At 26.4% G+C, this 13742-nt stretch overlaps 1 protein-coding gene across 1 annotated transcript; it reads left to right on the forward strand.

Annotated features, from left to right (window-relative positions):
• Positions 1-4695: 4695 nt before the first annotated feature.
• On the forward strand, positions 4696-6584 carry LOC125847561 (glucan endo-1,3-beta-glucosidase, acidic-like). The gene is made up of 2 exons (XM_049527179.1): positions 4696-4832; positions 5384-6584. The coding sequence occupies exons 1-2, from the start codon at positions 4742-4744 to the stop codon at positions 6331-6333; spliced, it is 1041 nt and encodes a 346-aa protein (XP_049383136.1). The 5' UTR covers positions 4696-4741; the 3' UTR covers positions 6334-6584.
• The last annotated feature ends 7158 nt before the right edge of the window (positions 6585-13742 follow it).

Consider the following 13742-nt stretch of genomic DNA (forward strand, 5'->3'; position numbering starts at 1 on the left):
TCCCTTTGTGTCATACATGAAATTTTTGATTTATTTGAAGAATTTAATTCCTTAGAACGAATATGATATACGTCAAACCTCAATATTTGATTATTATACAAAGAGATCAATGAATATTGGAATGAAATTAATCTAAAAATAAATATTATGAAAAAATATATAAAGAAGACAAAATATATCAAAATCAATACTTCTCCAATTAGATTTGAGATTATTAAGATAGGCATACAAGTATCAATACATTTATTTTTGTGATGGTAAATACAATTAGATATAACATTTTAGTAGTAAAACAAAACTAAAAAGAGTAATAATATAAGTGAGAAAATAAACAAAAAATGTAGAGAGACAAGAAATAATTTTCTTATTCTTCCATGTATATTCAAGTGTTTTCTAAATTTTTCAAGTGCATCACACATCCTAAAAACCTCTATTTATATTGTTATAATTTGAGGCATACAAAAAGATAGCAATAAACTTGATATTAATTAGGGAAATTTTTCAAAAACAATATTTTAGCTTTTAATGGGGACTCCTTAGCAACAATTTCACTATTTTAAGGGCAGAGTTAGGTATTTATTTTATTTTGATTAATTTGAAAGAATACAAATAATTAATATCAGAATAGAGAAAATCACGGAATAGAAAATTTCAAAAAAGGTAAAAAAATTTAAAATTTAACATCAATTACGTTTTTGAAAGAGCATATATTGCCATTTTTTTTCTAGAATTTTTTTCCTTTGTTCTTAAGAATTTCAATTATTTTTTTTAAAACAGTAGTTTGTATTTTATATCTTACATGAGTGGAAGTGTTGGAAAATTTATGATTCCCTCTGTATTGGATATTAAATGTTTGAACTTCTTTGAATATGCGTTCATTCGAAATGTATTTGAATACCTAATGATATGTATAACTAATTTAAAATACAAAAATTGTTGGTATTGATTATGACGAATACAATTCTTTGGTATTCTGGTTCAAGTACAAAAATAAAGGCAGTTGTGAAGTATATACCAAAATATAAATACAAATTAGTTGTAAATCGAAATGATATTGAAAAATATAGTTGCGATGAATACATAATACATAGAATAAGTTGTATTCAAAATAAATTGTAGTTATATTTCAATATCCAGTTTTGTTATATTATTATTTCACTTTAAATTTGCAGAAAATATTTTTTCTAGCTCAGCTTTTATTTCAATTATCAGGTTGTATTTCAATATCATTTTGTATATCAAACGCCGAATGAATACCAATAATTTTGTATTCCCCTTCTTGTGATGTATTCGTCGCAATTTTATATATCATGTATTCATAAACATTATATTGCTTTAGCCTAATAAAATACAAAATATGTCTTACTAAGTTTGTATTTCAAATATCAGGTTGTATTTCAATATGATTTTATATTTCAAACAAAAAAATGAATATCAATAAGTTTCTATTTTCCTCTTTATAATGGATTCTTCACAATTCTATAAATTATGTATTCAATCATAATATATAGAATTGTGACGAATACATTATATACCTATTTGAATGACTACAAACTAAAAAAGAAATACAATGTTTTAAAATAAAAATACAAATGATGAGCAAAAGAAAAATAATTGACAAACAAAAATTAATATGAATACAATTCTGTTTTGAATACAATTTTGCAACCTTCTTCTTTGACTTTGTCTTTCTTCTTTTTCTTCATCTGCTATGTTCTTTTTTCGATTCTTTTCATCAAAAAGGAATTTGAATCCGTATTCACTTGAGCATTAGTAACCCTATAAGTAAAAATTGAAATTATTAAATATGAATGTATAAGAAATCAAACAATATATGATGTATGGGTGCTAATGTAGATTACTACAATCTACTAAATCTCAAATTAGAAAATAAAATCACAAAAAAATCGAACAATACTGTTTAAAATTTGAAAAATCTATAATACAAAAAGAGGGAAATCTCAAAAAATACTTGGTGAATATGAAAACAAACTAAAAAAAAACGAACAATAATGTTTAAAAGTTGAAAAATTTGAAATACAAAATACTTGGTGAATATGAAAACACCAAATCGAAAACCCTAAGAGCAAATTTCGAATTATCAAATATAAATATATTAAAAATCAGACAAAATAAACATATGAATTTGTAGATTCTCATAAATCTGAAATTTTAAAACGAAATCACAAAAAAATCAAAAAAAATTGTTTAAAAGACTAAAAATCTAAAATACATAAATATTAGATGAATATTTAAAAAAACTCGCATAAAAATTGAAAAAATTGATGGAAAATTCATAAATATACAATAAAAAATATACACCAGAATCGATGATTTTGAAAACAAATCAAAGAAATCTACATAAATAATCGAATTTACCTTTACCAATCGAGAAATTTCTTGAATTAATATAGAGATTTTGTTTACCAACTGAGAAATTCCTTGAATTAATACAAAGATTTTTTTGAAAAATCTATACGAATTTTGAATAATTTGTGTTTCTAGGTTAGGAGAAAAACGTGAAGAAAGAGAAATTGTGAACGTGAAAGGTGGGGAGAAATAAATTCTTTAATTGAGAAACGTGAAAGGTGGGAAACGTGTAAGATGTGAAAAGAATATTAATGGGTAGTTTTGTATTTGTTTTTTATTTTTAATCGGTTATTGGTTAGAATTTGGTCCAATGATGGACTCTTTTGATAATTAAAAGGTAATAAAAATAATAAAATATGGATACAAATTATTTTTGAAAATATTGTCATTCTGACATTTTAAATAAATATTTTAAAGTGTAGTTGTTTTGATTAATTATGTTAGGTATTATGACTAGATAGCTAATTTTCCCTATTAATTATTGAGAATGTAGGGAAGATTAAAGAGTGTGGAAGTAGAGCCGTCAATATGGTTTAGGCCCGTTGGGCCGGCCTGGCCTAACTCGTGATTTGATAGGGTTGTGCTACGATTTTTTGAGCCCATTTAAGAAAAGGATTTTTTAGCGCGGCCTGAATAAGTCTGTCGATTTGTGGGGCTTGAGAAATATGGATAGGGTCGGCCCGTGTGCCATATAAAATTAATAAAAAATAAAAATAAAATAGAGTATTAAAAATAACAAAAGTTTGAAATACTACAATTTAAATACGAATTATGTTTATAAAATATGTACTACATAAAATAAAGTTCCTAAAAATTCTAGGGAATCACTACATATGTCATAGCCTATGGAATATTATCATAGTTCTTGTGTTTTATTATGATCATTGGAAAACAATTAGGTTAATATTTATATTTGGCTATTTATGTTTTTACTTGAAATCAAATTTAATAAATATTATATAGATAATTTTATTTGTGTATTTGATTAACAAGTAGTAACACTAATCAATATTTATGATGATATTTTTAAATTATAATTTAATTTAAAAAATTATAAAAAATATATTTTTATGAAAAAAAGGCTGACCCCGCAAAGCGCATAGCCCACACACTTGTGGGCTGGACCGACCATTTTCTGATCCACATAAAAAATGGGCTAGCCTACCTGACCCGTCAAATTGCAAAGCCGGTATGGGTTATAGCCCAAATGGAGTGGGTCTACCCATATTGACAGCTCTATGTAGAAAATAAATGAGGAGATGGTGGAGGTGTGAGTATTATTACACATAATAATAAAATTATATCTTGAAGTTATGGACATCCATATTAATATAATATATTTACAACAAAACATTAATTATATACAATTAATAATTATATTAAAAATAAGGAGAAAAATTAAAAAATATCAAAAAAAGGAGAAAAATTTGACTGGGGGTGAGAGGGGGGGGGGGGGGGGGGGATTACGTGGCCCAAATTATATATCATGAAACCAGCCTAATTATAAAGTAAATTATCCTGTGAATTGAAAATTTTCCAAGTCAAGAACAACCACTACACATACATGATCGTTTAATTAGTTGGTTAGAATTATAAAGATATTAATTATATATGGATATTAATTATTTCATTTTTACCCTATATAAAGTAGTACATTAATTCTCTCACATAACTTATATTTCATTTATTAGTTGTGAGTTTCTAAATTACAAAATAAATATTGTATTAATTTTACACATAAATAGCCTAATATTTTCTAACTTACTACCAAATCTTATATAACTTATACAAAAATCAATACTCTTTACGTTCATTTTTACTTGTCACATTTGGATTTGACATATCTATCAAGGTAACAACAATTGACATTACTATTTTACTACACATCCCTATAAATTGATGTTTAGTTTATGTCTTGGAGAATAATTTGAAATAAGTTGTTAACGTTAAGAGTAAAACATAGGAAAAAAGTTAATTTTTTTTATATATTAAAAATAACAATTAAAAATATCAAATTATTTATAAAATAATGAACAAGAAAAAATAATCGGAGCGAGTACTCGAATAAGTTGCTTTCTTAATGGCTACACCAAATGACCCCATAGTTGTTCAGATAATTAATAAGATGTCTAAAATTTCTGCAATTTGCTTAATTTTCCAGTCTTTCCATTTATTATTCCAATACTTGTTTGGAAAAGTCTTTAGTAGGTCTACTATCAACAGTGCTTGACTGGAAAATTAGTAACTTTAGGTTCCCAGAATTTGCTTCTAAATCTAGTGCTTCTTCTCTATATAAGAAGTAATTGTTTGATTATTGTTATTCACATTAATTCTCATTTAAAACTTTCTTGTAATTTCTTACATTTTCATAATGGCTCTTCTTTTTCTCTTCACTAAGAATTTCTCTATTGTACCCATGGTTGCATTGTTTGTATTGTTAATGTGTGGCATCCAAATGACAGGTCTCTCTATCTCTCTCATAAAAATATTTCTTCCATCTCAATTTATATGACATTTTTGAAGAAATATTTAACTTCATTTTATTCTTTGTGAATGTTTTTGATATATTATTAGAGTTTAAGCAATATATACCGTCAGCATAAATATTTTTTATAATATCAGGTCAAATCTTAACTTATTATAACGTGTAACAAATCTTATTTTCAAGATTTCAGATCCCATATTTTCAGAATGTTTAGTTGTAGATATCTTTTTAATGATATGATAATGTAGAAAAATATGTCTTTACTTATACATCGACAATGTTTTAGCGCTATTACATTTTCAGGTCAATATATTATGCACATATTTGTCAATTTAAAATGAGAATTGTAATCTTAAAAATGGTTGTCTAAACCTTGATACTATAGATAGAAATTCCTTTATGTTGCCGATGTATATACAAGTTAAAGTCATTTTTATCTATTCATGCGACATCTAGTACTAATTATAAGTTGAGATTTAATTTGGATCTCATTTTTTTTTTGGTAAATTATTGTTTCCAATAATGCAGGAGTACACTCTGTTGGGGTATGCTATGGAAGAATGGCTGGTAATTTGCCATCAGAATCTGATGTTGTAAATCATTGTCATGCCAATGGTATAAAAAAAATAAGACTTTATGATCCAGACACAAAAGTTTTGAATGCTCTAAGGGAAAGTAACATTGAAGTACTTGTTGATGTCCCAAATGAACATGTCAAAACACTAGCACAAGATCCAAATCAAGCAAGAAATTGGGTAAACAATAACATAAAAGCCTATTTCCCTAGTGTTAAATTCAGTTATATCGCGGTTGGAAATGAAATCAGCCCAATAAAACATGTAGAATTTGCTCCATTTGTTGGTCCTGCTATTGAAAATGTTCATAACGCGATAGTAGAAGCAGGATTGCAAGATCAAATTAAAGTCTCAACCGCAACATATTCAACCTTGTTAACAAATACATGGCCTCCACAAAACAGTATGTTTAACCCTGATTGGAGAGGTTTCACTGATCCAATAGTGAAACTTCTTAGAGACAACAATTTGCCATTGCTAGTAAATATTTACCCGTATTTCAGTTACAAATATAATATGAAAGATATACCACTATCCTATGCCCTGTTTAAAGATTCAGGAACAAACTCAGCTGGTTACCAAAATCTTTTTGACGCGTTAGTCGATAGTATGTACTATGCTTTGGAGAAATCTGGTGCACCTGATGTGGAAATTGTTGTTTCGGAAACAGGATGGCCTTCTTATGGACACCCTGCTGCAACTACTGATAATGCGCGGACTTATTACACGAATTTGATTGATCATGTTAGAAATGGCACTCCAAAGAAGCCTGGAAGGGGAATTGAGACATTTTTGTTTGCAATGTTTGATGAAAGAGGAAAAGAAGGGGATGAAGATGAGAGACATTTTGGACTATTTTACCCTGACCGAAACTCAAAATATGGTCAGTTGAACTTTAATTAGTAAATAAGGCCTAAGGGGATTTATGTTGCTATAATATCAACATACGAGTATATCTTTTTAATTACTTAATATGTATAAGGAATAATGGAATTTTTTTTTTTTAAAAAAAAGATGCTAGTAAAAATGTTTGTTGTAAGCTTTTAAGCTACAAAAAACATGTATAATCTTTTTGAATGACTATGTTGTGTTGTGTTTAAGTTTGTAATCTAATAATCATATACTTAATAGTGTTTTGTCTGTCAAAGAAAAGTTTGCCTCTTTATGTACTTTTTATGTTTTGTTGTAAGGAAAAAAAAGTCACAATATAAGTCTCAACTCAAGAGTGATAATTGTTTTAAAATTTAAATTTCTCATCTTCATTGAATAGTTATTTTCTTCCAATTTCGTGAAGATGTTTGCAGGTTTGTTATAAAATAATAAAGCTAAGAAAAATAATATTGTAGAGAAAGTAGAGATAAAAGATGGCTTCATAGGGAAAATAATGAAAATCCTGGTTTTATAGGGACAAAATTAACATGGTTTCAGAGTAAGAAAGTACAAACGCTAACTTAAGGGTACATAACATAACTTGTGGGATATTATGATGTAGAAATATAATTTTATACTCTACTAGAAATTATTAGAGCAACTTTCACATATAGCAAACATAAAAATCATATTTGTATGTTATAGTTATAGTTTGCATAATTGCGCTCCATAACAAACATAAATATGTATATATTTCGTTATACATATACAAAAGAAAATAGTTGTATATAATCTGTTTCTGTTTCTGTTTCGGTATACATATACAAAAGATCAATTGTATAATCTGTGTTTGTATAAAGCGAGAACGAGAGAAAGGCAAAAGAGATCTGGGCAGGGGAATATTTGTATTGTATAATTATAAGTGTATAGGACAAATATATATGTATTTGCATGTGTATATACAATTTTCTCTCACTTTATACAAATATAAACACAATTTATACATTTCTGTTTATATAAGCGAGAGAGGCGAGGGAGAGACTGGCGAGCGAGATTTGGGAGAGGGGAGAGATTGGAACGAAAATATATGTATATATACAATTTTCTCTCACTTTATACAAACACAAACACAAACACATTTTATACATTTGCGTTTGTATAACAGCGAGAGAGGCGAGGGAGATAACGAGAGAGGCGAGCGAGATTCACCAGGAGAGAAGCGAAATAACAACAGTTTGTTATGGGGTACAATTAAATCAAACTATGTTTATAGCATTTAATTTGAATTAATAATATGCTATTATATACAATTTTCCCAAATTATTTGTCTTAGAGAGCAAAAATTAAAGATAGTACAAAATAAGACAAAGGTGGAAATGGCTTACGGGTGCTTATTGGGCGGCCCAAATTAGTAGGCCCATAGAGCTATCGGCCCACGTATAAATTAGATGAGCAGTAAGCCCATAAATATTGGAAGTGATGTATAAGGAACCGAGTATGTGTGTTGGGCCGCAGATGGGCCTACTGTATTGGTAAGGAAATAGTGGGTCGAGAAATGGGCTACAAAGCTGACATGAGTTAACATCTTCAACAAAAATACACTATTTAATTTAGTGAAAATTTCATATATGACATATATTAGACTAATATTTTCAAGTTATAGCAGTAGAATTAAACTTTCAAGTTGTAACAATAAAATATTTCAGGTTGTAAAAGTTTCTTAAAAAAAATATTTTTTTTTTAAATAATTGTAAAAATTTGTTTTGAAAAAAATAAAAAAATTTGCTTCTGAAAAAAAAAGGGTAAAAAAAGGGAAATAAGTGTGTTAATTAAATTTGAATTGATTGAAGATAATTACTGATTAGCATAAATTTAGGAAATTCAAACTAATTAAGAATATTTAGTTCCTTATTTCACTCTAATTTGTTAAAATTAATTAAAATTTTTGATTTCATCCATTTTCTTCCACGTTTCTCTCTATTCGATTTTTTTCCAGAAATCTTGTCACTCTATCTAATTCATATTCATTTTTATTGAATAATCTTTATTTTCTGGACGGCTTCTTATTAGTATTAATAAAACATTATGGTAGATGGGATCCTTCAGGTTAGTGTTCTTTGCGATTTTTTATTTGTATTGTAATACAAACCAAACGTTCAAAAAAATTATGAATAGTGATTCTGGAAAAAAAACAGATTTTGTTTGTGAATAATAGTTTTAATTATGACGTTTTTGGTATGAATATTCACTTTTGATATTACATAAAATTTGTTTGAAATTGGTATAGATTTTTGTTTAAACATTCATTTTTTTGAATGTTTCTGGTTAAAAAATTACATAACATTTATTTGAATTTGGTATATTGGTTATACCATGTTGATACGATTTTAGAATTATATTTGAATGAATTTCGTATACTATTTGTCTAATAAATGACAATTAATAGTTAAAAGTGGTATTATTTTGGTATTATAGTGACATGATTCTGCAGTGAAAAAGTAACGACTTATGTCATGAAATAGGTATAATTTTGGCATGAAATAGGTATGAAAAATGTGCATAATAATTATATGAAATTTGTATATTGATTTTAGATTTTTTGTTGTGTATAATAATTTGAATTATGGCATTTTTTTTTTAAATGTATAATGTTATATTTCGGTATGAACATTGAATGTGTTCATTATTTGTCTGACGCATTTTTTTTTTTTGGTTAAAAAAATAGATAATTTTTTCTTTGGAATTTGTTTACTTATACTACCAAGCATGTATGACAATCGATAATGTTTTGGTACGATTTTTGGTTTGATTGGATTTTTTTTTTGGAATTATATTGTAATGAATTTTGAGAATAATAATGTAACGAATTTGGTATACTGTTTATTAAAGAAATGACAATTAATATTTCTAAGTTGGAATTATTTTGGTATTCTAGTGGCATGATCCTAATATGAATAATTGACAACTTTTGGCATGAAATAGGTAAGAAATGTGTGAATAAGAATTGTATGAAATTTGTATACTGATATAACATATGTGTTTTTACTTTTGTATTTTGTAAAAACATATGAAATTGTTTTAAAATAACATATGTATTTTTACTTTTGTAAGCATAAAAATGGTATGAAATTTGTATATTGATATAACATATGTATAAAAGTTATTTGTACTTTTGTATGATATAATATTGACACAATAATTTATTATGAAACAGAAAAATATGCAATTCAAAAAGTATCGGAGCAGAAATTATTGTCGCCTGGTTCAAAAAGAATTGTAGGGAGACCACAACTTATAAATGTTTTGCTGATGTGAAATTCCAGAGGTCTAAGATTACGTGCGGTACATGTCGTCGGGAGGAACACAATAGGAAGACATGTTCAAATTACCCTTCTGAAAAAAAGACATAATTTATTTTGATTTTGATTTGGTTGTTTTATTGTGGCAAACTCATGTTTTGATTTATTTTGTCTTTTAAGTTAATGAATTATAATTTCAGAATATTTATTATGTGTGCTAGTTAATCATTTGTGTATTCAGTGTTTTTCAAATGTATACTCAAAAAATAGGTAATGTTTGTATGCGATTGATATAGACTGAAAAAATTAAGACAAATCTTGTGGTAAAATTAAGTCCAACTGACGTTCAAGTGGTAAAATTGAAAAAACAACAACATGTAATTGAGATTTCAACTGAAATAGCCAACGTAAAACTAGTTAATATTGTATCCAATTTGTATAAATTTAGTATTGAATTGATATCCCATTGAAAAATTGAAAAATCAACATGTGGTTGAGATTTGAATCAAATTAGACAACCTAAACAAGTTAATGTTGTATTCAATTGGTATTCAACAGGTATCCCACTTGAAAATGAATAAACCAAAATGTAACTGATATTTCAACCAAATGAGACAATCTAAAACAAGTTAATGTTTTATCCAATTTATATACAATTGGCATCCAACTTGAAATTTTAGAACAAAGACAAAAATTAAAAATCTATAAAATTAGTATCCAACGGGTATAAATCCGGGAAGAATAAATCTGGTTGTAAAACAATGCATATTATATATTGTTGTCAGAAATTGTAGCAAAAGAAATATACATCACCCAAAAATCAAAACATGTAATTAAAAATCTAAACTGCAATAATTAATACAAGTTCTATATTTTTCTCTCTTCAATTTATATTCCGTATTCAAGTGTGATTTTTTTATCATATTTAAGCTAAAACTTAAGAAATCCTTATTAAAGATTTTATGATCTCATATTAACTATATATATCAACAACTTTCAGAATTAAATATACTTATTTCACCAACAAAACAGTATTTTAGATATAGAAAAACACACCAAAAACAAGTTCAAAACTTAAGTAAAACAATTTTTTTCTCAAGAAATCAAGTTTTAGCTTAATTAAAATAAAAAACGACATCAAATTTTCAAAATATAGAATTCTTAATTCTAAAAAAATCAGATTAAAAAAAACAATATCAAAATTTAAAATAAAAAAAAACATCAATAAAAACAAAAAAAATAGATTAAAGAGAGAGAAAATTACATGTTAAAATATACGGTGATAAATTTTATTTTATTTTTAAAATTAAAGGCCCCAATAGTCATTAATAAATAAAAGTTATTTGTATAAGTTAAAAAATCCCTTAAAAGGTGTAATAGATAAATACAAATTGATTCTCTCTCATTAATATTATTTCTCTCACCTATTAATTATATAAAAGGAATTGCAATCAATATAATTAAATAATTAATAATATAAAAATATAAAAAGATTAATCATTTTATAAGTAAATTTTAATTGATTTTTAAATGAAATTAAATTTAATTGATATGTTATAACTCGTAATTAAACTGTTATAATTAAGAATTTTTTAAGAGTAGGTTTAAAACTCGAAATATTCTCTTAAATGTGTATATGGTGTGATTTTTCCTTTTAATTTAATCTACTTTTAAAATCATTACAATCGAAAAAATGGTACGTTAGTTTATATTAGCGATGTTATGAAATTTCTATAAATATTTAGCCTTTTTTTTTTAAACATGTAGAGAAATCAAAAAATGAATTCACATCGAAAATGATATATGTTGGTCTTTGTACTTTAAATTTGGTTATTATTTCTGATTTCATTTTATACACTCTGACAATGAATAAATCTTTATACTAATGGTGAATTATAATATGTTATAATAAATTACTTGTTTTATTTTTCAGACTACATATCCCACTTATTATTTATATATTATAATTATAATTTATCATTTAATTTTTTTGAACTTTCGGAATGGTGAGAATTACCATGGCCGACCCAACATGTGATATATATAATTCACGTGGGGAGTTTATCTTTAAGTTTTTTGAAATTACTTCATAATTTACCCTCCACAAACATGTGATGAAAATAACGGGCGGACCAAAATTGTAGGGAATATATTTCGTATCACCTTTTTTCTACTAAAGCCCACAACAATATTCCACTTACGTGAATTTGTAGGCTAATTAAACAAGTCCCGTTAATAATCTTTAATTTTTGCCTCTCAAATTTGTAATATAACTTTTGTTACAAAATTTATGTTGTGTAATATAATTTGGTGTCATTGAACTTATTTCTTGTGATATAACTTGGGCCACTAAACTTTTGTCCTGGGAGTTAATTTTTTCCCAGACATAATTACTTGTGTTACGCACTTATGTTTTGAAATAATTTCACTTGTTTTAGGACATAACTTATATATGCCACTAAACTTATACCCTGAGGCATAACTTAAGTCAATAAATTTATATGCATAGACATAACGTACTTTAACTGAACTATAAGCCTTGTAAAAAAAAATTTATATTGCAATGTTTTTTGTTTTTCTATTAGTGTATTTTCAGCTATTTATTTTTCACTTAAACAGCTGGGATAAAAATAAATAAATTAAAAACCAACAATTTTGAAGACAAAAATTAAAGATCACAAAAAATCGGCGCATTTGTGCGAAAGAAGTCCTAATCAAGATTCGTGACTTTTCCATGTCCTTTTTGTCATTCAAGTTTTGAATAAATTATTTATAAATATATTTTAAAAATCAATATAAATGTCAATTAATTAAGTTCTGCCTAACCAGTAACCACCATTGTGGGCTTGTGGCTCCACTGCGCATCCACTTCTATGCGTTTGTGTGTAATCTGTTTTGCAGGTTTTTCTTCTTTAAAGAAAAAAGGTTATTTCAATGAAACGTTTAGTTTCAACTTTGCTTCTTTTTTAAAAAAAATGAAGAAAAACCTAAAATTGTAACTTGAGGAAGCGTAAACTGTGTAATTAGAGAGACTAGTATATGCGCCATTCTTTTAATTTTCACTACTGTTGAGTCGTACAAACTTCTTGTGCGTTTATTTTACTTTTTTATATATATTTTTCTCTTCTTCTTAGTGAAAATACTGATTATTGCTACGTGTTAACAACCAACCAATTCTTGAACATCTATAATGATAATGACGTGAAAGATCCTTCCAAAATAAGTATCAAATTCCAAGTATGTGTAATTAATGAAGTGCCTAACTGGGCTGTTTTTATTCATTAATACAAATATGTTACACTTATGAATAATCAACTATATTTTTGATAAGTAGGGTGCACAATTGGATTAAGCTTCTGTTTATTTTATAACATTATTAGGTGAAGAATCGAATAATCACTAACAAGATAAAAATTCAGATAGTTAATTATTAATTGAGATATTAAGAATCAGATAATATTGAGAGTAATTATTAAAAAGTAGATGTGAAGTGATAGGGAGCATGTGGAGACTTCCTTAAGAGTAGTTAAAGAGTTAGGCTCACGTCGAACTTCATACGTGCAACGCCATGCACAGAAATAGTTAACTTATTGAAAAGCGAAATTTTAATTTCCTCAAAATAGTTATATTGCCTTTCCACATGTCGATTTCTTATGGATTTAGTTCGGTATATATGTTGGCAGCCGTATATATTTATGAGTCATTTTACAATTATTTTATTCATATTTACAACGGCTAAAAAGAATTAAAATATTAATAAAAGTTAAGAGAATTCAATAGTATATATATTATATAAATATGAAAATAACTTGTTACCGATCTGTTGCAGCAAAATATTTTGTAATCCACAGAAATAATAAGTGTACCAAATTACCTCTCAATATTTTATTCTATTTAATATAATCTTTGTCAAAACAAACTTTCCAAAGAAAGAAACAATTAAAACCCCTTTTCTAAGTACTACTGATTTGATGGATTAATTAATTAACTCACCATCAGTTCCCTTAATTAGAGTACTTCTGACTCAATTTACTTATCCAACACATTTTATTTTTTAGTTCTTTCTAAAGAAAATGTCACTTTTTTATAATAGGAAATAATTTTGACTTTAAATTCTCTCTTTAATTACCTCTAAAAAAAATT

Source organism: Solanum stenotomum, chromosome 12 (genome assembly GCF_019186545.1).
Source record: "Solanum stenotomum isolate F172 chromosome 12, ASM1918654v1, whole genome shotgun sequence".
Classification (NCBI taxonomy): Eukaryota; Viridiplantae; Streptophyta; class Magnoliopsida; order Solanales; family Solanaceae; genus Solanum; species Solanum stenotomum.